The following is a 26,176-nucleotide window of genomic DNA, read 5'->3' as shown; positions in this document are numbered from 1 at the left end:
CATTTTCACATTCCAAGAAATGAAGAGGGAATTGCGTCATAACCTCATATCAGATACAGTATATTATCCATACCCCAATAGATTGTAATCTAATATTCCATATTACATGATATAAGATCTTGGTTTTGTGAAACACCACGCTGTACATATGGGAATTCCTCAACTGTATTAAGCACTGAACCGCAGTCCCTTCACATGTTATTGTGGCCATATCTCTTTCCGCCATGTCTGCAAAAGACAGGCTGGCTAGCCAGACCCTTTATGAAGAAAGATGTATCTATAATACATTTTCAAGGAGTGATAGAGATGCTGACGGAGTCTGACATTTTTTAAACAAGATTCTTATTGTGAATCAACAGTTTAAGATATTTGAAAGGGATTTGTGTTAAACAAAAGGACATCTACATATGAAAGGGTCCTGGTGGGATACCTCCCCTCGTCTAATTCGTAGAGCTCTCTGTCTCACTGTTCACCACCAGAATGGAAGAGACAATGGGAAAGGTTTGAATAAAATCCATTTGAACTGAGGAAAAGAAAAATGCCACAAAATAATATTCCTTGAGTTAGTGGTTGACGGTTTGCTGTTGGGGACAGATAGCAATCTCTCTCTCTCTCTCTCTCTCTCTGATTGCTGATGCTGCTTTTGCCTCATGTATCATTTATGTTCCCTCAAGATACAAAGAAATAAGGCCAGTAGTTAGATTTTATTAAAGATAATTTCAGGTCCCTTTGTTATTGACACATTTTAATTGCCGAACAAGGTGGTGAGTCATAATCATCACAGCAACATCTTGAAGTTCCTCTGACCAAGGTGCTGTCTGATCTGACACCTCCATGATGAGAGTTCTCTAGCAACTCCTTAAGTTACAGAGAGTAATAACCTGTGTCACACTCGTAGTGCACTGTAAATGGCCTTCTGTAATAGTACTAACATCTTTTTTAATAAAGCCCTATGTATGACTCAGGGTTAGAGAGTTATCTGATTACAAAAAATACAAAAAACTGTACACACTAAAATATGAGGGTTCCTCAAGGGTGCTTTGGGAAGGGTGATGGTTCTATGTGGAATCATAATGACTCAAATTAACCTTTGAGTTCTTTGATGGTTCTTTACAGTTCACCAAAGGGTTCTTTGCTCGTTTAGTCATAATTCAAATGTAGGGGAAGCAGCTCATTAGAACATTTTGGGACGGCTCTTTTTGTGCAACCGTGAGTGAGTGTCATTCCAGTTCATCTAACATGTTGTTTTATGCCATTCTACACTATGGCCAGTGACAGTGTCTTGTAAAATACTTTGAGTCAATTGAGAACAATTGAGAATGGTTGACTAAATCAATCAATGGTTTTCAAGTCTCTCCTCAGGGAACTGCAGCTGTTCCAGAGGAAGCTCACTTAATTAAACGTGTCACCTAACCCAATAATAACACCTATGGAATTTTAAGAATATAATATGGCTTCCCGTAATAAAAAAACCTGTATGGTTCTTTGAAAGGATCTACAAATAGTCATTCTTTATAGAATCATTCTCCATAAAGGTTATATAAAGAACCATAAAAAATGTATCTATATTGCAATGAAAGGGGTTTTACATTTATAAAATATGTTTGCAAAAAAATACATTATGACACCTTTCAGTCTTCTCAATGACATTTAATTCAGCAGTGAAAAAAGACACAAGTTTACGTTTGTTCCACCACAAGTCAGAGACCACTATGATGACACACCAAATGCGTTTGATTGATCCTTTTTTGTCTTCTAATGCCTCTTAAAGACATACTCTGGAATTTCGGTGAATAATAAGCATTTTTTAAACCTCCCTCTTTGGGCTTGATGTGTCAATATGTAGTTCATACATGCATATAATCTATGAGCATAATTACTGTTTTACCTCAATTAGACACGAAAATCCTAGTTTGAAAGCAACTGTTTCATGGAAGCTGTTTGGTGCCATTTTTCCTACACGTGCGCCAGCCCCCCTAGCAATTCGAGTTCTAGCCAATGAGCTTCAGCCCCTCGCCATTTGAGTTACAGCTAGTAAGATGCACACAGAGAGAGAGAGAGAGAGAGAGAGAGAGAGAGAGAGAGAGAGAGAGAGAGAGTTTTGAGTTTTTATAAAACCTTTATTTTTTACTCAAGTGTTAACATAAATAATGACGCACTGCCTTTTCAGAAATGAAACAACAAATGTAATTCCTAAACAAAAATAAATACATAACATATACATTCAACTTATTTCAGCAGCAAAAAATAATTTCCCCTCTTCTACAAAACAAAGCGCTCCTTCGTAGGCCCACTTCTCCTCAAATAATAGGAGATCTTTTACAGCTGAAAATAACTCAAAATCTACTTTTATTCTTGCTTTCACTAAACCTTTAAAAACACATCTTACATCCTGCCCATATCCCATTTCTATCTTATGTTTCCTACTCAGAAAAATTGACATCTTAGCTTGTCCCAAAATAAAATTTAACATTTGACATTTTCTTTTCTGTTGTTTATTATTGAAACGCCAAAATAAAAACAGTGTTATTGAAAAACTGCCCTACAGCTTTAAACAAAGATTCCAGCATTTCCAATAGAGGTTTTATCCTCTCACACTCCATAAAACAGTGAAAAATGGTTTCTCTTATATTACAAAAAGGACATCCATCTCTAACATCTGAGTTAATAACAGATACAAAAGCATTAACTGCAATGATGCCACGTAAAACCCTCCATTGCATATCACCAGTACCCTTTTGTAACGGTGGCTTGTACAGTGCTCTCCATGCTGGCTTTACCTTGTCATCAATGCCCAATTTTACCCTCCATGGAGTATCTTTTCTATTTTTCAATTTATCTTTATTCAACACCTTGACACAGGTGACCCCTTATACAATTCCTTCCCATTCACCTCATCCAAACCCACCTCCTCCAACCCTCTCAAATCCAGCAATAACGCCTTTCTTTCTGACTCTGGGATATTTGGTGTAATCCCTAGTTTTGGAAATGAGACGTCTTCATCTTGCACCTTCTTCTTGTGGCTACTAAGCATACCCCATTCTTCCGCTGACAGAGCCTTCCTACAGCTCCCCAGCATTTGTCCGACAATCCTTTCCGACCTCATCCCCAAATGTTCTGCCACCCGTCTTCCATCCATTAAGGCGGGCCCAGCCATGGCCATTAACTGTCTTAAGGTGATGATTTTCCCCTTCACCAGAATCTTGGAGAAATGTGGAACAGCTGCAGTTGTACAATCCAGTCTTGCCCCATACACCAGAGGTTCCTCCAACAGCCAATGCACTGACTCCGCTGAAGTTCGTCTGGACACCTTCATTATGCTCCACACTCTGAGAAGGCCTCTGTAAAACGGAGGTACTCCCTCCCTAGAAATCTGGCTACTATCAACCAGAAATAAAGCCTTCTTTAAACCTAATCCTCCAACCCGCTGTAATATAAGACCTGCCACCCCTCTCCACACCACATTTTCCGGTCCATAAAGCAACCTTTGAATAAACTGAAACCGGAAAGCAGCAGCCCTACTAGCAAGATGTACAAGACCTTGTCCTCCCTCCTCTTTTGACAAATACAAAACACTTTGTGGAACCCAGTGATATTTATCCCAAAAGAAATCCACAATAATTGCCTGTATCTTAGCCAGAAGGCCAGATGGTGGTTCTAAAACTGACAACCGATGCCACAGTGCAGAGGCAATCACATTGTTAACTATAATAGTGCGCCCCCAATATGACATACGAGATAGTAACCAACGCCATCTCCTCATCCTCCCTTCCACCATTTCAACCACCCCACTCCAATTTTTTTCCATAGTCCCCTCATCTCCTAGGTACACTCCAAGATACTTAAAACCTCCCTTACACCATTCTAGCCCCCCTGGCAAAGCCATGATCCCTCCAGACCATTCTCCAATCTGTAAAGCACAACTCTTTTCCCAATTTACCTTTGCAGAGGATATTCCCCTAAAACGATCAACCATTAGACTAAAACTATCCACCACCGCATGATTTTTCACTACATCATCAGCATAGGCTGAAAGACGAATAGGAGGAATATCCTCTGAAAGTCACACCCCTGCAATGCGACTTCTAATGCTATTTAGTAGTGGCTCTATAGCAATAGCATATAACATCCCTGACATAGAACATCCCAGCCTAATACCTCTACACACTTTAAAAGGAGCACTCAAACCACCGTTAACTTTCAATACACTTTCAATGTCACCATATATCACCTTTATCATGGCAATAAAACCAGAGCTGAACCCAAACGCCTCAAACGTGTGCCATAAATATTGATGTTCAACTCGGTCAAATGCCTTTTCCTGATCAATTGAAATTAGACCAGCATCCAACCCAATAGCCCTAGAGACGTCCAAAAAATCACGAATCAGAGAAATGTTATCCCCTATCTGCCTGCCAGGAACACAGTAGGACTGATCCGTATGTATGATTTGCCCCATCACCTCCCTCAGCCTGTTGGACAAAGCCTTTGACAATATCTTATAATCAGTACACAATAAAGCCACCGGCCTCCAGTTCTTCACCTCCCTCAGGTCACCCTTTTTGGGCAGTAGGGTGAGGACAGCCCTTCTGCAGCTTATTGGTTGTAACCCTCCGGTTAAACTATCATTAGCTACTTCTAACCAATCCTCTCCCAACATAGCCCAAAAAGACTTAAAAAAGTCAACGGGAAGCCCATCAATGCCTGATGCCCTTCCATTTTCCATGCCTTTTAATGCAGTGTATAAATCCTGCAAAGACAATGGTTGCTCAAGCTCAACCTGAGCTTCTGCAGCCACCTTTGGGAGCCCATCAAAGAACTGCTGTGTCACTGTTTTGTCCTCTTTGTACTCACACTTGTAGAGCTCAGCATAGAACTCTACTGCCCTCTTTCTAATTTCACTAGGGCTAGTGAGCTCTTGTCCAACAGCTGATTTGAGACAATGAATCATTTTTCTTTGTCCATTCTTTTTCTCTAAACCAAATAAAAATTTGGATGAGGCATCCATTTCAGATATTCCCTGAAATGTACTTCTCACCAGTGCCCCCTGTGCTCTGATACCCAGCAGGTCTGCCAATGCAGCTTTTCTCCTCTTGAGGGCCTGAGTATGGCCTCGATCTCCTGTGGTCTCAACCAACGTCATGAGTTCCACTATTTCAATCTCTAGGGCTTTCATTGATCTGGTGATATCCTTGGTGACATTCCTCGTGTATTGATTACAAAATAGTTGAATCTGGATTTTCCCTATATCCCACCATTGTTGAAGGGATACAAAACTGACCTTTTGAGACCTCCACCTCTCCCAAAAAAAACGGAAACAGTTCCTGAAGTGAGCATCACTCAATAAAGTTATATTAAAATGCCAGTATGCGCTTTTAGGTGTTACATCGTTAATGAACACCACCTCTGTTATTAAACAATGATCAGAAAATCCCACTGGAGTTATCACACTTGATTTACAGACCTGAGATTGATGCTCAAAAACATAAAACCTATCTAACCTGGCCATAGAGATGATGTTCTCTCTCACATGCGCCCAGGTGTACTGCCTTGTTCCTCCATGTTGACTCCGCCAAATATCACACAGTTCATTTGTTACAATAAGGCGTTTTAAAAAAGTCCTTGAGGCTATATGAGGTTCTTGGTGATTTCTATCTAAATCGCTAACTGTGCAGTTAAAATCCCCAGCAATAAACAAATAATCTTCTTTGTTACATTTCTCAATGGTATTTGATAATGTCTCTAAAAAACATACCCTCTCAACTGTCACCACTGGGGCATATACATTTATCAGACACATATTGATGTTTTCATACCTTGCTCTAACTTTTCATAACCTCCCCTCAACTACCTCTTCAACCTCATATGACAAAGGCAAAAACCCTTTTGAGAACAAGATAACCACACCCCCACTTTTTGAGTTTTTATGACTACACACCACTGTCCCCCCCCCCCCCCCCCCACTCCTGTTGCCACATAACTTCATTTTCCAAATTACTATGCGTTTCTTGTAGAAAAATTATGTCACTTCCCTTTCCCCTCATTAGCTCATACACCATGGCTCTTTTTTTAACATCCCTTGCCCCATTTACGTTTAAAGAAGAGATCTTAAAACTGCTCATGGATAAAAAAAAATACAGAGGAAGATACAGCCACCACATCTCTTTACAGAGTTAAAACTGCAACTGAACTATTTCATTTTCTTTAGAATTTACATCACTTATTACTCTCGTGACCACTTTCTTGAGTCTAGCCATTTCAGGGCTTTTCAAACCTCCCCCTGTAATTTTTGACATCAGAAACTTTGCTGATTCAATAAACAATTCACGTTCAGGGAAAAAATCAGTTACATTGTAATCCTGCATATATTTCTTCCCTTTTGTCAACTTCAGAAATTGACGTATCTTCTCGATCCCATACCTCCCTTCCACCCCATCTATCTCACTATATTGTTGTGACACGTCAGATGACTCACTCTCGCTATCTCCCCAGAAGAAAACTCCATCTCTACAACCTGTTCATCTTCAACTGATTTATCCATCTCTACCTTTCTCTTAGAATTAGACCCTTCACCACCCCTTAAAACCTGTTGATGCCAGGAGTTCCTCTGTAGGAACACCCTCCCCCCCTTCAGCTCAAACGGTGGCGCATGGAACGCAAAAATATTCTTAAAAATATTTAACCTCCACACATTATTAAGTCCAATAGCTCAAATGAAAGATAAACACCTTGTTCATCTACCCAGCATGTCAGATTTTTAAAATGTTTTACGGCGAAAACACACCACACATTTATATTAGACCACCACCGAAACAAAGACAAGCGGCAGCCATTTTGTCCCAGAAAATATAAAATTATAAAAGCAGGATTAAAAAATAAATCGCTCACTAACCTTTTGAAAATCTTCATCAGATGACAGTGATAGGACATGTTACACAGTACATTTTTTTTTTTTCAATAATATGCCATATATATCCATAAATGTCCATTTACAGTGTACTCATGTTCAGAAATTACTCAAAAATGCCCGCAGGAAACCTAGGTAGCTCGGCAAGATAACGTAAATAGACATCATAAACTTTGGCTAAATATACATGTTCTACATATAGTTAGAAAGATACACTGCTTCTTTATGCAACCGCTGTGTTAGATTTATTTTTAACGTTACAGAAATCGCACACTATTTCATATGCTGAGGCAGCGCTCAGTTCCAAGCTACATTTCCACGTAATGTTGGAGTCAACAGAAACACAGATTTAAGCATAAATATTCCCTTACCTTCGATGGTCTTCGTTCAGAATGTTCTGGAAGGGTTCATACTTACCCAATACATCGTTTGGTTTCAAGTCTTGCGTCTTTGTATTAGCTACTGCTAATAACATCAGCTGAAATGCACCCAAAACGTCCTCCGGTCCGGATAAGTTGCGCATCAAAACTTCAAAATTACACATTATATGTCGACTAAACAGGTCAAACTAAGTGCAGAAGCAAGCTTTATGATGTTTTAGACGTGCAAAACAAACTTCAATTCAACCGGGCATCGTTTGCTCTTCCCAGGAGTGCTGGCACAAAGGAATGGCTGTGACCGATTCGCGCCCTGACGCACAGGTTTTTTTATCGCGACACTTACTCCAACCACTCCTGTAGGGCCAATTCTCGCGCGATTTGAACGATTGAGCGCTCCAAAGAAAGAGGACATCTAGTGGAAGAGATGGAAAGTGTCCCCAGATCCATAAGTGGTCGGGAAGGGTGGGGGCATGACGTCAAAGTTGCTCCAACTTTCATGGCCACAAAAACTAGTTTGGAAGAATGCATGCCCTGTGAGTTCTGCTATACTTACAGACATAATTCCAACGGTTTTAGAAGCTTTAGAGTGTTTTCTATCCAATAATAATTATTATATGCATATATTAGCAATTTTTAATATATTTTTTTTTCAGTTTATTAGGGGTACCCAATTTCTCCAAAGGGGGCGTAAATCTGCCTGGCATCAACAGGTTAAATTCTTCCTTTTACTCCTCGGTATTTTGAAAACATCTGCTTCCTTTTCTGTTATTTCAATCTCCTCTTGACCTCCAATTTCATTTTCCAGCACCACCTCAGCGACGGCAGTCGCAATCTCACCTACTGTTTCCCCTCCCTCTTTGTTCTGATCTACCACAATTGCCCCCACATCTGCCCACCTTCTCTCTTCCCCTACACCTGTAGTATTTTCATCCCTTCGCTGTGGTACGTTAGTTGCACCCGCACTAAAGCTACTACCAGGCTCAGTGCGCTCATTCTCTGGACAACTACGCACCAAATGCCCCTCTCTTCCACATCCAAAACATTTCATTGATTCAGTAGATGCATAGAAGACATAATCAAATCCATCAATCTTAAAACTAAACGCTAAATTCAGTTCATCTCCTTCCTTTTTTAAAATCATATGCACTTCTCTCCTATGAGACACGACATGTTTCAACAACGGAGATTTGCATCCAAAAAGAACCTTCTTTATTGTAGATAAAATTTGACCATGGCGAGATAACTCTCGCTCTAACACTTCATCTCTAACAAATGGTGGCACGTTAGAAAGCATAACTTTCTTCGCCGGATTCATAAGCGGAAATACCGGCGTCTGTGTCTCCCGCAACACAACACCCCTCTCAACTATCTTATTCACCTTTTCAATTGAATCTAAGAATATCACCACAGCGCTATTCATCCTTGAGGCTGATTTGATGCTATCATACCCAATGATAGCACCCACAGCCAAGCTACATTCTTCCACTGAACACCCAGCCGCAGCAGGAATTTTTACTCCATGCCTCCGACTAAGTTTTTCAAACTCTACACTTCCGCGAGTGGCCATTGCAACCAGCCCCACCCGCTGGTTGTGCCCTCGCGAAAAACCAACCTCAAAGATCCCACCACCCCTATACGTGCTTAGTGATAGTTAAACAATATACCCTTAAAACAACTAAACTAATCAATATATATGTACATACCAAAACCCAATAGAGTGAAAAGAAATTCCATTCGCTCTCACAATCACCCCTGCTTGACGACTCACTCCCAGCATGCACTCCGACGAGAGAGAGAGAGAGAGAGAGAGAGAGAGAGAGAGAGAGAGAGAGAGAGAGAGAGAGAGAGAGAGAGAGAGAGAGAGAGAGAGAGAGAGAGAGAGAGAGAGAGAGAGAGAGAGAGAGAGAGAGAGAGAGAGAGAGAGAAATATGACATGGTGCAAATATGAGGTAGTAGGCAGTTTTCAGGGACCACTTCTGTCTCGTGAGTGCTACTTTCAGAACAACTGGCTAAAAGTATACAGAAGTACTGGAGAATCTTTTTACGGGGAAAGCATTCCGAAAGTAACTGAAAATAATCCGATTAAGTTACTGAGTTTTGGTAATCCAAAAGTTACGTTACTGATTACAATTTTGGACAGTTAACTAGAACCTGTAAAAATTACATTTATAAAGTAGCCTGCCCAATTCTGGACTTACTTGACCCCTATAAGGAGTATAGGCCATTAGCGAATGTCCATCTCAGGACACTGACATGTGAATAATTGACAGGCAAACTTTGTTGGAGGATTTCAGTTTACCAGGAGAGTGTAACTTTTGCCATCGTATTCAGTTACCTTATAGACTGATGCAAAACCCACCACACCAAGCAATTGATATGATATGAGGTTGTGTTTAGGCATTTTTTGTGCTGTCAAAATTTCACACTTAAAAACATTTCACTATTTTGACGTCTTATGGAATCACATGATCATGCAAACGCCCATTCTGTTTTTGATTCCTCCCATGTAATCACCAAACGCTTGAACCTTGCTGTTAAAATCTCTCTTTCAGTCTTAATTGGTTCATTAAAAGATAAATTACCAACCACACATTCAATGTTCATTTCACACATAATAAAAATCTGACCTGCATATAGGCTAACATATGGAATTGTTTTAAAATGGTCTTAACATGCATTATATAGCTATTTCATTTGACATTTTAGGACCTCTTTAATTATAAATATACAAATATATATAATTTGATAAAATATTGAATTTTGCCTTTACTACGAAAAAAGTATGAAAATGTATGCACTCTACTGTAATTCACTCTGGATAAGAGCGTCTGCTAAATTAATAAAATGTCAAATGTAAAAGTACTTTTGCCGATAGAAATGGGTTGAATAACACATTAATAAATGGCAGTAAAATACAGTCAAAAAAATAATCATAATGTATACGGTTTTGAAGTGTCTGTCCTATATCGAGGAGATATAAGAAAGCTCAGGAAATTTTTGTTTTTTGGATACACATTTAACCCCTGATTTGTGTTGCAACAAAACTACCTCCATACTTCCATTAATGGGTCACCTTCGAACGTGATCCGTAGAGCAAAACAGAGAGCTTAGAGTGGCCATATTAGTTTGTAGGCCAAACCATTCGACGCTACAGACGTTTTCATCAGAAGATCGATTTCCGGGATGTCTCATGGTCTGACAAACACCACTGTAGTGGTTGAAAAAGTTGCCATTCGTCATATTGAGTAAAAATATCTTAATATAACATGACTCAAGTAAAAAAGTGGAAGGCACCCAGTAAAATAATACTTGAGTAAAAATATTTTGTTTTAAATATACTTATTAAGTATCAAAAGTAAAAGTATAAATAATTTCAAATTCCTTATATTAAGCAAACCAGATGGCATGATTTAATTATTATTATTATTATGATTTTTAATATGGATAGTCAGGGGCACACTCCAACACTCAGAAATAATTTATAACAAAGCATTTGTGTTTAGTGAGTCTGCCAGATCAGAGTCAGTAGAGATGACCAGGGATTTTCTCTTGATAAGTGGGTGAATTGAACCATTTTCCTGTCCTTCTATGTGTTCAAAATGTAATGACTACTTTTGGGAGACAGGGAGAATGTATGGAGTAAAAACTAAAATTAATTGTAGGAATGTAGTGGAGTAAAAATATTAAATAGTACTTTAAAAAATGGAATAGTACTTTAAAGTATACTTAACCCTTGTGATGTCTTAAGGGTCAAAACAGAGTGCAATGAATACTCAGGGATAAAAAAAAGTGTAGATTCACGCGCAGAGCATGGCAGGTGTTAATTTCGCATTCACAGAAGGCAGGAATTATAGTCACAGGCAGGCAATGATCATACACAGGTAGGCAAACAGGCAGGTAAATCAAAACAAGGACTGAAGGCTCTAACTGGTTCACATAAACAAGCTAGGAAAAGGTTTAGTAGTCTAAATGAAGAATACCTCACAAAGGCACAAACAGAATAAACTGAACTAAATAAGGAGCTGATGAGACCAGGTGAGTAACTAACACAGGTGAAAGAAATGAACAAAAATGAAAGACAGGGCTACGTTCAAGAACACAATGAAACAGGGCCACCACCAAGTACACAACGAAACAGAAAACAAGGTTGACTAAGAAAATAAAAACAGAACATTACAGTACCACCAGAACTTACGGGACCGGTGGTTCGTGTAATGCTCGGATGTCCTGACACCAAGGACTTGTTACACCATTGCATCAGTTGGGGCTAACAGCTGCTGGTATGTAATTCTTCCCAGCTGGTGTCTCAGGAGGAGCCTGGTCTGAGGTTAGGGCTTCTTGTATGGCAGAGTGAACCTCCCACTGTACCGGTCCCATAATGCATGAGAAAGGAAGAATGGGTGTAGGGTCTGAGTTACTGGACAGAAGGTCAAACTGGTGGGAGCGAGGACCAGCTTTTACGTTTTTCTTTACAGGGACGTAAGTAACATAAAAATGGAAATGTGTGAAGCAGAGAGCCCAGCCGGCTTGTCTGGAGTTTAACTTCTTGGCCCCTCTGATATATTCCAGATTATGATGATCTGTTAGGATGAGAAAGGGATGTTGTGCGACCTCCAACCAATGGCGCCACTCCTCGAGGGCCAGCTTGATGGCGAGGACTTCTCTGTTCCCCACATCGTAATTCCTCTCGGCAGGGGATAACTTCCTGGAGAAGAAGGCACAGGGATGTGATTTTGGAGGTGTTCCCACCCGCTAAGAGAGGATGGCTTCTACTCCTACTTCGGAGGCATCCACCTCCAGGGTGAAAGGAAGGGTCGGATCAGGTTGGCGAAGGACAGGAGCTGAGGTGAAGAGGCGGTTCCGAATGAACCGGCGATAGTAGTTGTAGAACCCAATGAAATGTCGGAGTTCCTTAACGGTGGTGGGTTTGGTGACTTGTTCTCGGTGACTTTGTTCTCATCCATGCTGACCCCTCCAGGTGTCCGTACGAAACTGGGGAAGGTTACAAAGGTTACATTGGAGGTGCTCTTTTCAGTCTTCACATAAAGGTTATGGTCAAGGAGCAGTTGAAGAACCTTTTGCACATGCTGTATGTGTTCATTCAGGGGGTGTGAGTAAATCAGGATGTCACCAATGTAGACGATGAGAAAGCAGTTGATTATATCCTGGAAAACCTTGTTTGTGAAGGATTGGAAGACGGCGGGGGCGTTAGTGAGGCCGTAGGGCATGACCAGGTATTCGTAGTGCCCTTGTGTGGTGATAAAGGCCGTCTTCCATTTGTCGCCTTTACGGATAAGGTTATATGCACTTCGCAGGTCGAGTTTTGTATAGATGTTGGGGCGGCCCACTTGTTCAAGGGTCGCTGGGATCAGAGGAAGAGGGAAATGGTTCTTTACCGTGATGTCATTCAGGGAATGGTAATCAATACATGGACGGAGACCACTGTCCTTTTTACCAACGAAGAAGAAGATGGGGAAGAAGAAGGACAAATAAAAGCGTTTTAGTGATTCATCAATGTAATTCTCTGTTGCCTCATTTTCCAGGATAGATAGTGGGTAAACACGGCCCTTCAGTGGGGACACTCCAGGGCGTAAGTCAATAGCCCAGTCCCCTGGGCGATGTGGTGGCAGAGTGAAGGCCTTGATTTTGCTGAAGACATTGCTGTACTGGTCGTATTCAGATGGTATGGTTGGTGGCACTGCAAAGGCAGAGTCCTCAATGGGGGTGACTCTGCAGGGTAGGCTGAGACAACTGGTGACGCAGATAGAAGACCAGGACAGTAGTTCACCTTGTCTCCACGAGATGGCAGGGTCGTGACGACAAAACCTTGGGTGTCTGAGGATGAGTGGCTGTTTGGGGGAGGAGAGTTCCATGAGTTGAAGAGTTTTGATGTGGAAGACTCCAATCTGGAGGGTGACACTCTTTGTTAGGTGCGTAATGAAGCCCGTGCCCAATGGCTGCCCGTTCAGGGTGTTAAACCTTAAGGTAGAAAGAGGGGTGACAGGTGTTAGATCATTGTCAAGCTCTTGTACTAGCTGGTGATCGATAAAATTACCTGCTGCACCCGAATCTATCAAGCCCTCTACGTACTTAGTAACCTCCTTCACAGCTATCAATACTGGGATGACGAATTGCTTCTGGGAGATGTTTAGAAATAAGGACACACCTACCTGCATGGCAGCGGAGGGACCCTTCTCATCTCTCCGTGGGGGGCAAACAGGGCAATGTCTGAGTAGATGATCTTTCCCTCCACAGTATAGGCAGAACCCTTCTTGGACCCGCTTTTGACATTCGATACACGGGAGAGGAGCATGGCCCAACTGCATGGGCTCTGGAAGACTTGGACGGGATGGCAGAATCATGGAAGGAGAAGGTTTCGGGTTCTTGGGTGGCAGAGTTCTTCGGCGGTCGGCAACGATGGAGATGGACATATGAACGTATTGATTTAAATCCTGAAGGTCACCTCTACAGGCCAGCGCCACCTGAAGTTCCCTATTGAACCCTCTTCGGTAGACGGTAAGTAAAGCAGCCTTACTCCATCCACTCCCTCCAGCCATGGTGCGGAACTCGAGGGCATACTCGGCAGCTGAATTGCATCCTTGTTGAAGTTCTATGAGGAGGTGTCCTATAGGATGACAGGAAGGAGAGTGATCGAATACCTCTTTGAAGAGGGTGTGGAAATTGGTCTTGGATCCGAGTTCTGTGCTGTTGGCAGTCCATATGGCAGTGGCCCAATCCAGGGCTTTGCCTGTAAATACATTGAGCACAACCCCACTAACTTCGGTGGCAAAGTGAAGCTTGAAAAAGGCTTAGTAGTCAAAATGAACAATACCTCACGAAGGCACAAACAGAATGAACTGAACTAAATAAGGAGCTGATGAGACCAGATGAGTAACTGAAACAGGTGAAATCAATGAAAACAGGGCTACTTTCAAGAACACAACGAAACAGACGACAAGGTTGACTAAGAAAATAAATACAGAACCTTACACAGAGAAAACCCCCTACATGATAATTTTTCAACTTGAAATTTGAGTGACCACAACATTAGAAAAAGTGAAACATCGCCTTTGTTCATATTTCCATAAAAGCTGTAACCCACCAGGGTACAAAGATTGTCTTAGGGTCATTTTTGACCCGGCAGTTATAAAATAATTTATACACCACTAAAACCACAAAGACACACACACACACATACAATGAGAATTTGAGATTGTGTGTGCTACTGATCGAACTCAGCCAGCAGCTCCTGAAGAGGAGGATCACCATGGCTGGCACAGTTAGAAAGAACAAGCCTGAGCTCCCTGCACTCCTCGCAAAAAGGGGGAGAGAGGCCTTCTCATCAAAGTTTGCCTTCACCCCCACTACCACTCTAGTTTCTTACCTCCCAAAGAGGAACAAGAATGTGGCCCCCCTGAGCACACCGCACAAAATAGCTGAGATCAGTGATCATGAGGACAGAAAGCCAACCGTCATCCTGGATGACAACCACAACAAAGGAGGCGTGGACAACCTGGACAAGGTGACTGGAACTTACAGCTGCAGGAGGAGGACTGTCCTCTGGTCCCTGGTCATCTTCCATAGCATCATTAATGTGTCCTCATACAATGCCTTCGTGGAACAAGATCAACCCTAACTGGATGCCTGATAACCTGAACAAGAGGAGGGTGTTCCTGGAGCAGCTGGGAAAGGCACTTGCAACCCCACACATTCAAAGAAGGGAGCACCTCCCCCGCACAGTGGCCTCTGCAGCACTTGTGAAAGCTGTTGAATCTTGTCCTGATCCACCTGAGGATGCAGTTGGGGCAGGCAAGAGGAGGATTTGCCAATTTTTCCCCCAAAGAAGGACTGTAAAACAAATACTATGTCCTGCACGTGATAAATACATCTGCAAGTCCATGAACACACACTTGCATACTGTCCTACATGTTTGCTAATTAAATTTGATTGATTTATGTTCATCACATTTTTGTTTGTATCTATTATCTTCTTTTATTCTTATTTATTGTTGTTGTTTATACACCTTGTGGGTGATGGAAATGGTTCAAAAAATGGTAGAAGACTAGTATTTTGTAGTTGAATTCCTCATTGTACAGAATATATCACTATGTTGCCAAAAAAGTTCAAGACTGTTATAGCTTCCTTTCAATAAAATGCATTCAAAACTACTTTCTTCACATTTCTGCAACTTTTAGGCTATACAAGAGCTATCTCTTGCTAAAAAAAAAACATGTTTACACCTACGCAGTATCTTTAGCAATAATAATAATAAACCTCTACTTTAGTAAATAAAACAATTATGACAGGTGTGTTGTAATAAAAACAGGTGGTGTCCACTGATTAAATGCAGTCTTTCTGCATTGTGAAGAGGGAAAACACAGATATTCACAAGGTTTGTGATGAAGGTTGTTTCTTCATGCAAAATAGATTTGGGGTTTAAAATTCAATTAAGCTGCTTTATTTTAGGGGTTAATTGAAGGATGGTAATTGTTTACCCTTAGGACATGGGGAGTATACAGAATGTTAAGACTACACAAGGGTTAAGTACTTTACATCACTGCACTGCTGTAGCTCGGCCATCTTCAACCGTAGATGCGTAAGGCGGACATAGGCAGATTGAGAGATAGCCCATGCAAAAAAACTCAAATCTGTAGCTTAAACTGACATATTTTGATGGTGATGTTTTTTATTATGATACTTAGATTGATGCAGTCCTATGGGTCCTGATCTTATAGTGAGCCCTAGTCCTATGGGCCCTAGTCAAAAGTAGCGGCCTAAATAGGAAATAGGGTGCAATTTGGGATGCACAACCACTGTACTGTAAACTGTGGACCGTAGACTCCATAGCACACAGGGATACATTTGACATCAACCCTTCAAGGGTAATTTGTTTTTGCATTGTGATGCATTTCCCATTTCCACAGGTCTGCATGACATTTTTATTAGACTGTGCAGAAACGATATTAATGCGTTTTTAAACTATCCTCTACCTCCTCCTTTCTCAAAATAGGTATTTCATCAACCTCAGTGAACATGGAGATAAGTATTTTAACATTGACATGGACAGCGGAGTTATAAAGACTACCCAGAGTCTGGACCGGGAAGACATGCCGTGGCACAACATTACTGTGATGGCCTCGGAGGTTGGTAGGTACCCAGGGTTTCCATTCCTACTGCAGCAGGGTGTGTGTCTGTATGTGTGTCTGTGTGTGTGTCTAAAGGGTAGGGGAAGCATCAAACTTAAAATCTAAAATCTACCGTATAGAAGTTTGGGAGGTGAGGTTTGAAGGGTCAATCAATTCATATATTCTTGTTCTGACCTCATCACTGCTATTAATCTTTCCTTTAGCCTTTACACAAACATAATGATGTACTAATGGTATTGAGGTATATGCCTAGATGGTTGCATCAGATTTGGAGATGATTCAATATGAATTGGTGTGTATGTCACTGTTGAATTTGAAATGAGGGGTTTAGTTGTGGTTGTAAGGAGGTGACTGAGTGATAAATGACTTATGAAGCTGTTGACATCCCTGCTGTGGGGCTGAGTCACAGTGTGTGACCCAAATGACACACTATTCCATAGGGCTATGGTCAAAAGTAGTGCACTAAATAAGGAATAGGCTGCCATTTGGGACGTTACCCTATGATTAATTAATGATTGTGTTTTATATAACCTATTATAAAGCATTTCAATTCTGGTTGTCTAATGTGTCATTTATGTTACCGTTTCCAAAATGCTGTTCTTTTATGAAAAGCACAACTATAGAGATGTTGTTTTGGAAAAGCTTTAACAGTCTATTCATAGCACATTTAATGGAAAAAAAATACAATTCCAATACCATTTTGGCTTTTAAAAGTGTATTATTATGCATGGGTCATGAAGAGTTGCAAGATTTCTCCTCGAGTGTTGAAAAACATGACTTTAAACAGCTTTCAATTTGTTTATATCCCATCCACAGAATTAAGCACTTCAGGCTCACTGCTGGTAAAGCAGATGATTGACAAAGGCAATGTACTGTACTCCGTCTCAGATTGAACAATTATTATTTAAGTTATTGGTCAATTAGAAGGAATAGGGGAAAGCTCGCTCATAATTAAAATATTGATGCTTTATTTGTCAAATTATAATTAAAATTATGACATTTTGGCCATCAATGCCCTTCACTATTCTCATAAACATAGTTAGTTCCACTTGCATTGTACTGCATGCACTGAAACATTAACAAAACACAAAACAAAAACAACATTCTAGCTAGCTAACTAGACAGTCATTCGTGCTGACAGATTGAAACTGATGTGTTTCAAATTATCCCACACAACATGACATTGCTAACCAGGCCTTAAATTGGCATACACAATTTGCAAGTTTATTAGGAAGTTTAATAAGTTACACTCACCGGACAACCCTGGTGGGTATTTTAGCTAGCTTGGTTTCCATTTTCCAACAGATTTTTCTTCTTCCCCTGACTGCTTGTCAACGGTTACTGTTCTTGGAACTCGTGTTCACCAGAACTGGCTTCTGGCAAACTGTTTGCCACTACTGGCAATAAGTATTGTTGCCACAAGTTTGCCACAGATTCAAATAGAATGTTGAGAAAATAGTTTGCCAGATAAAAACCTCTGGCACTCTGTTTGCCTCTAGTGGCAATAACTATTATTTTTGTCAATGTTTTGCAGCAAATTCACCAATAGTGGCAAACATTTTCAATCTTCTGGCAACATTTTGTGGCACACTATATAGTTTACAGTAAATTTGACAAACTTGCAGGAAGTTTGCCGCAACAAATAATCGCGTATACTGGAGATTGAAATAAGAACGTCTCATACAAACCCACATGATATACATGTCAAGATGTCACTATGTCAACATCTTTATGATACAAGTATTTGGAATAATGATATAAAGTATTCTATCTAACAGCATAGCACTTAACTGCAATATTTCAGCATCACAAAGACTCCGACATAACATTGCAAAGGGGTGATGATGCACTTATCATGATGATATCTACAGGTAACTGCCAAAATAAAGAAAACACCAAAATAAAGCGTCTTAGGGCATTGGGCCACCACGAGCCAGAACAGCTTCAATGCGCCTTGGCATAGGTTCTACAAGTACCTGGAACACTACTGGAGGGATACCATTCTTCCATGAGAAATTAAATCATTTGATATTTTGTTGATGGTGGTGGAAAACTCTGTCAGGCACCGTTCAAGAATCTCCCATAAGTGTTAAATTGGGTTGAGAACTGGTGACTGAGATGGCAATGGCATATGGTTTACATAGTTCATGCTCACCAAACAATTCAGTGATCACTTTTCTTCTTCTTCTTCTTCTTCTTCTTCTTTATTATCGTGCTCCGCGTACAAATGTTATAAACGTCCCTCTTTCAGGACCCTGTCTTTCAAAGATAAATCGTAAAAATCCAAATAACTTCACACATCCTCATTGTAAAGTGTTTAAACACTGTTTCCCATGCTTGTTCAATGAACCATAAACAAGTAATGAACATGCACCTGTGAAACGGTTGTTAAGACACTAACAGCCTATGGTAGGCAATTAAGGTCACAGTTATGAAAACATAGGACACTAAAGAGGCCTTTCTACTGACTCCCGAAAATCACCAAACGAAAAATGCCCAGGGTCCCTGCTCATCTGCGTGAACGTGCCTTAGGCATTCTGCAAGGAGGCATGAGGACTGCAGATGTGGCCAGGGCAATAAATTGCAATGTCCGTACTGTGAGACGCCTAAGACAGCGCGTTACAGGATGGAAACAACAACTGTCCGAGTTACACCAGGAACGCACAATCCCTCCATCAGTGCTCAGACTGTCCTCAATTGTCTGAGAAGCTGGACTGAGGGCTTGTAGGCCTGTTGTAAGGCAGGTCCTCACCAGACATCACCGGCAACAACGTCACCTATGGGCACAAACCTACTGTCGCAAAAAGTGCCCTTCACTGATGAGTCGCGGTTTTGTCTCACCAGGGTTGATGGTTGGAGTCGCGTTAATTGTCGAAGGAATGATCGTTACACCGAGGCCTGTACTCTGGAGCGGGATCGATTTGGAGGTGAAGGGTTCGTCATGGTCTGGGGCACTGTGTGTCAGCATTATCGGACTGAGATTGCCTGCAATGACAACAATCTCAATACTGTGCGTTACAGGGAAGACATCCTCCTCCCTCATGTGGTATCCTTCCTGCAGGTTCATCCTGACATGACCCTCCAGCATGACAATGCCACCAGCCATACTGCTTGTTCTGTGCGTGATTTCCTGCAAGACAGGAATGTCAGTGTTCTGCCATGGCCAGCGAAGAGCCCGGATCTCAATCCCATTGAGCACGTCTGGGTTCTGTTGGATCGGAGGGTGAAGGCTAGGGCCATTCCCCCCAGAAAGAGTGGGGTAACTTATCACAGCAAGAACTGGCAAATCTGGTGCAGTCCATGAGGAGGAGATGCACTGCAGTACTTAATACAGCTGGTGGCCTCACCAGATAGTGAATGTTACTTTTGATTTTGATCCCCCTTTGTTCAGGGACACATTATTCCATTTATGTTCATCACATGAGTGTGGAACTTGTTCAGTTTATGTCTCAGTTGATGAATCTTGGTATGTTCATACAAATATTTACACATGTTAAATTTGTTGAAAATAAACGCAGTTGACAGTGAGAGGACATTTCTTTTTTGCTGAGTTTAGGTGAACAACGTACTGAATTGGCAGTCTATCAGCCTACTATTCTGTAGTATTCATTACACTTTGTGAAAAAAATTGCCCTACCAACTAACTCCACACCCATTAAAAACAGAACACCAAATAACATTAGAATTTTTATTTGATTTGACATCCTTAATTGGCTTCATCTGGTTAAAACTCAGTAGTACATACAGTGTCTTCTCTGTTTCACCACACTCTTTCACCACACCACACTTTCACCACACTCTCCACTGTGCCTGCGTTGCACCAAACAGAGGGCGTCACAGACACCAGGAATCTTCAACTTCGGTTGACCCTCCTCAACATTTCACACCTCTCCAGTTATCATTCCTTTCAACTGCGCCCTGCTATGGAGAGGAAAGCAAGTCACAATTCTTGTCCCCAGTCACGTGGTGTGGAGCACACACTCCCTCTGGAAGGCAGAAATGCAAAAAATCTACATGATTACACTTTGAGTCCCTTTCATCGACCAAACATTCCCGGACCTCTTTTCCACTCAACCTGACACCACATATGGATCAGCCAGAAGGCAAGGATCCATTCTCTCCAAAAATGTCACTCCGACTGGGCAAAAAAAACATATTCATCACCATCACGATGAGATTGAAACTTTGCCAACGCAGTTAATTCATCCTCACTCTCTTCATGATCAATATTATTCTGCAGCAACCCATATGTACTCTTATTATATTCCACTCTCTTAATTTTTTTTCCTGCCCGCCTTCTTACCGGCCTCAATGGGTTTAAACACCGATTCAACCACAAAAACCAGAGAGGTTTTCCAATGCCTTGCAAAGAAGGGCACCTATCGGTAGAAAAAAGCATACATTTAAAATCCTTTTGAGCATGGTGAAGTTATTTATTACACTTTGGATGGTACATCAATACATCCAGTCACTATCGAAATGCAGGTGTCCTTCCTGACTCAGTTGCTGGATAGGAAGGAAACCTCTCAGGGATTTCACCAAGCGCCTAATATAGACTATAAAACAGTTACAAAGTTTAATGGCTGTGATACAAGAAAACTGAGAATGGATAAACAACATTGTAGCTACTCCACAATACTCCACAATACTAATTGACAGAGTGAAAAGAAGGAAGCCTGTGCAAAATAAAATATTCCAAAACATGGCACTGTTATTTTAGCAACAAGGCACTAAAGTAATGCTGCAAAAAATGTGGAGAAGCAATTTGCTTTTTTGTCCTGAATACAAAGTGTTATGTTTGGGGCAAATGCAATACAACACATTACCAAGTAGCACTGTCTATATTTTCAAGCATAGTGGTGTTATGGGTATGCTTCTAATCGTTAAAGACTGGGGAGTTTTTCAGGATAAAAAAAATAAACGTAATGGAGCTAAGCATAGGCAAAATCCTAGAGGAAACCCTAGTTCAGTCTGCTTTCCAACAGACACTGGGAGATAAATTCACCTTTCAGCAGGACAATAACACAAAACACAAGGCCAAATTTACACTGGAGTTGCTTACCAACAAGACAATGAATGTTCCTGAATGGGAAAATTACAGATTTGAATTTAAATATGCTTGAAAATCTATGGCAAGATCTGAAAATGGTTGTCTAGCAATGACCAACAACCAATTTGACAGAGCTTGAAGAATTTTGAAAAGACTAATGGGTAAATGTTGCACAATCCAGGTGAGTAAAGCTCTTATAGACTTATCCAGAATGACTCAAAGCTGTAATCACTGCCAAAGGTGCTGCTACAAAGTATTGATTCAGGGGTGTAAATACTTTCTCAATACATTTCTAAAAACATGTTTTCATTTTGTCATTATGGGGTATCGTGTGTAGGTGGTTGAGAATCTACAGTATGTAAGCCATTTTGTACATTGACTATAAGACAACAACATTTGGAAAAGTCAAGGGCTATTAATACGTTCTGAAGGCACTGGAAGTTATTATGAACTTCACAGGGTAGTAAAAGTGCAAGGTGATGCACTTGATGCTCCTTTCCAATAAATATCAAGGGACTTCAACTCAGTAGAGTTCAATTTGATTTCAACATTTTATGTGCACTACCTCATCCCCCACAGCTTATTATTATCTGATTAAGTCAATGTGATGGAAGCACATCTCTAGTGGGAAAATGTGCATATTGTTTTTTGCACATTTTTGAATATTCACTTGAAAATCTGTCGCCAATTGGATAGAAACCTAGCTAATGACCTCAACTTGCACATGCCAAATCTAACCAATAACTAACTAAAAAAATATTCTCACACCCACATCTATATGCTTCAAGTTTAGGTAATTTTTTTATTTCTATTGCTAGGACATTGTGGAACTTATACAATAAATGTTCACATCATATACAGCATAGACTGATATTATGATTTATAAATGTAAAACCGTTTGGTAAGAAAATGCAAAAAAACTAAGTCATACATACAATAAATCAAATATTTGCACATTTATAGCATTGGTTTAAATTGGACAGTCAGACATTTGTGTCCTTAGCTATATTTCCTATTAAATAATCAATTATCAAATTAGTCAATGTTCCACTGTTCTTTGTATTCTTAATATTATGTTGTAAATTCATTAAATCAATTCGGGCCCCGACGACTTCAGGAATTCCTATCAGGCTAATTTGTAATCACAATTAGGCAATCCCTCACCAACTGACGCTGAGGCTGCATACAAATGTGTCTTTATCTTTTTGCCTCTCTTTAGTATGCAAAAGGTACAATGGCATGTTTAAACTTTTCCCATCAAAATTGTGAATAATATGTTTCTATATCAAGACTGATTTCTTTCAAATGGGCCTTTTTTCCCAGACACAGATTGAGCCTAGTCCTGAATTTAAAAGCATAGAGCAGGTAAGAGTTTGACCAATGCGATGGAAAGGCCACACACACCCCCCCCCCATGCAGGGTACATACAGAAGCTCCTAATTGCCACCCACCAAAATTAGCCTTCAATTAGGCTATTGTTTATATATAGTACCCGTTAAAAGTTTGGACACACCTACTTTTACTTTATTTGTACTATTTTCTATATTGTATAATAAAAGAAAATACATTAAACCTATGAAATAACACATATGAATCATGTAGTAACCAAAAAAGTGTTAATCAAATCAAAATATATTTTATATTTGAGATTCTTCAAAGTAGCCACCCTTTGCCTTGATGACAGCTTTGCACATGCTTGGCATTCTCTCAACCAGCTTCATGAGGTAGTCACCTTGAATGTATTTAAATTAAAAAGTGTGCCTTGTTAAAAGTTCATTTGTGATATTTCTTAATTTCCTTAATTCTTAATTGGCATTTGAGCCAATCAGTTGTGTTGTGACAAGATAAGGGTGGTATACAGAAGATAGCCCTATTTGGTAAAAGACCATGTCCATATTATGGCAAGAACAGCTCAAATAAGCAAATAGAAAAGACAGTCCATCATTACTTCATTTCACTGGCCTGAACTAAAATTCATGTCACCTATTTGATAAAATATTGAATTTGACCTTCACTACCATCGCCCATAGAAATGCATTGAATAACACATTCATAAATGGCAAAAAAAACACAGTCAAAAAATAAATCATAAGGAAAAAGGTTTTGATGTGTCTGTCCTGTATCTAAGAGATACAAAAAAGCTCAAGATATATTTGTGTTTTTGGACACATATTTAACCCACATATAGACTACCTCCATACTTCCATTAGTTTGTATATGTTACCTTCAGACAAGTCACGAGTCCCATAATATATGTTAGTCTGTAGGTCAAGCAGTTCGGACGCTACAGACAGAAGTTGGCACAACAACATTACCGATTTCAGACGAGTCCCGTGATCCTTGTGGGGGGTCGTAGAGAAAAACGTCTTTCGTAATAGTTTGCACGCCAAACCAATCGGACGCTACATACGTCCTGAGAAGACAGATTTTCGGGATGTCTCATGGTCTGACAAACAACGCAGATATGGAAGGCCAACATAGGTAGATGCAGTGTTTTGAGACACAGCACATGCAAAAAATATCTCTAGCTTAAACTGACGGATTTTGATGGGGATTGTTTTATTATGTTGCTTTGATTGACTCACGGGTGCTGCAGTAAATATATAGCATAACAGTACTTTATTGTTAAATTACATTTTAATACATCTACAGCAATTGCTAAAAGTGAATATGGAATTATATATTACAGCGTGCTCCAAAATATTTTGTGTTTTTTTATCACTTGCACTCCCCTAGGCCTAAACAAAGGCTTATAAACTGGCAGTGACTACAGGGCAAACAGATCAAAAGGACAAGGCTAAAAACTCCCCAATTAAGGGTTTGCGACATGCTGGCACTCTGATCTGTTCCCTATACACATTTAATTTCTAGGGAACTACTACCACAAATCACTTATATTGGTACAGTACTCTAACAGGTGCAAGAAGTATTGCGTCTTATAAGGCACACCTCCAAAATGTGTTAATTAGAGAACTTTAACAATACCATGCATCCACAAAAGGCTGTTGAGTGGTACCGAATCAGTAAATTCCATAAAGTCCAAAAATACACTATGGTACTGAAATCCAGTAAATATAGTCTGTGGGGTGCAGCATTCTCACTAATGGGAGCTCAAAATATGTTAATGAGCCAGAGATTATTTTGCTCCCCACAACATTGTACTTTACTGTATTTGCTGTAATTTTGCAGCAGTGTAGCGGAATGCCATTGAGGCCATAATTCATTGCTCTTTACAGGACTGTACTGTAATATAGATTATAGCAGCTAAATGTAAAAGTTTTACAGTAAATTTACAGCCATTTGTTTGTGTTATGCTACCAGTTTATTCAAACTACCAGATATTTTTTCTAAAGCCAAAAATGACAACTTCTACATTCTGCAGTGAAAATAGCCAAATATATCCAAATCTGATTTTTGTATCCACATTGTGGACCTGTTAGAACAAATATTGTAAATCATGATGGATTTGACAAATATCCACTTTGTTAGAGCAGATTTTTTTGAATGGGTGTCAATGATGATGTCCTCGTTCCATGGTGTCCACGTCTGCGTTCCATTGGTCTGTTTACTGCATGTACTCTCAATCGTTTATTTCCGTGCATTGAAAGTGCTTTTTAGTCTCGGGCTAGGCCTAATCTCTGTCTGGGAAACTGGCATAAAGTGGAGAATATACTGTACCATGCTTTGCAGCTTTTTCTCCAGATTGTAAACTCATAGTATGTGTATTGTCATATGATATACTGTAGTATCATAACATTTAAAAAGAGACAATGTGTCACTATTGCAGATGGAAAATGATCATCTCGGCATGAAAATCTCAACATGATGCAGAGCAATAACAAAATTCACAGAAGTGTTCCCTTGTATCACCTCGAATGATTTCAATATGCTGTTTCAGTAAATTGAGCACCTAATATACATTACATGTACACTGAACAAAAATATGAACGCAACATGGAGTGTTTTAAGGCAATCAATGTTTGTTTATTCCATGTGTAACTCTGTGTTGTTGTTTGTGACGGAGTGCTTTGCTTTATCTTGGCCAGTTGAAAATGGTCTTAGATCACAGAGCAAATTATCCAGATAAATAAATAACACTGAGTCTTAAATCAACACTGGAAGTGTGGAGTCTGTGGACCCATATACACATCGGAACAGTGTTAAATGAACACACTGTTAAGTGCAGGGTGTGACAAACTCATTCCATGGACAGCCTAGTGTTTGCAGGTTTTTGTTTTTTCCTTTCAATTAAGCCCTAGACAACCAGGTGTGTGGAGATCCTTACTAATTAGTGACCTTTTTCCTCACCCATCTACACACAATAACCCATAATCACAATGTGAAAACATGTTTTAAGATTTTTTTTCACATTTATTGAAAATTAAATACAGAAATATTTCCTTTACATAAGTATTCATACCCCCTAGTCAATACTTTGTAGAAGCACCTTAGGCTTTGAGTCATTTGGGTATGTCTATGTCAGATTTGAAAATCTGGATTTGGCCATTTTCTCCCCTTCTTCCTTGCAGATTTTCTCAAACTTTGTTAAATTAGAGGGGGAGTGGCAGTGAACATAAATCTTCAAGTCTTTCCACAGATTATAAATGGGATTCAAGTCTGGGCTTTCATGGACTTTCACATTCTTGTTCTGAAGCCAATCCAACATTGAATTGCTGAATGCTTTGGGTCGTTG

The 26,176-nt window shown here is 40.1% G+C and overlaps 1 protein-coding gene across 2 annotated transcripts in view; it reads left to right on the top strand.

Moving 5' to 3' along the window:
- LOC110535563 (cadherin-18) overlaps window positions 1–26,176 on the top strand; it is a 376,780-nt gene that overhangs the window by 317,979 nt on the left and 32,625 nt on the right. For both annotated transcript variants that reach the window (XM_021620629.2, XM_021620628.2), the window contains one exon: window positions 16,298–16,434. In XM_021620629.2, the coding sequence (XP_021476304.2) occupies window positions 16,298–16,434 (137 nt within the window). The remainder of the gene's footprint in view (window positions 1–16,297; window positions 16,435–26,176) is intronic.

The sequence above is a fragment of the Oncorhynchus mykiss genome, chromosome 11 (assembly GCF_013265735.2).
Source record: "Oncorhynchus mykiss isolate Arlee chromosome 11, USDA_OmykA_1.1, whole genome shotgun sequence".
Classification (NCBI taxonomy): Eukaryota; Metazoa; Chordata; class Actinopteri; order Salmoniformes; family Salmonidae; genus Oncorhynchus; species Oncorhynchus mykiss.
Note: the sequence above shows the minus strand (reverse complement) of the source record. Positions and strands in the feature narration are given on the sequence as shown.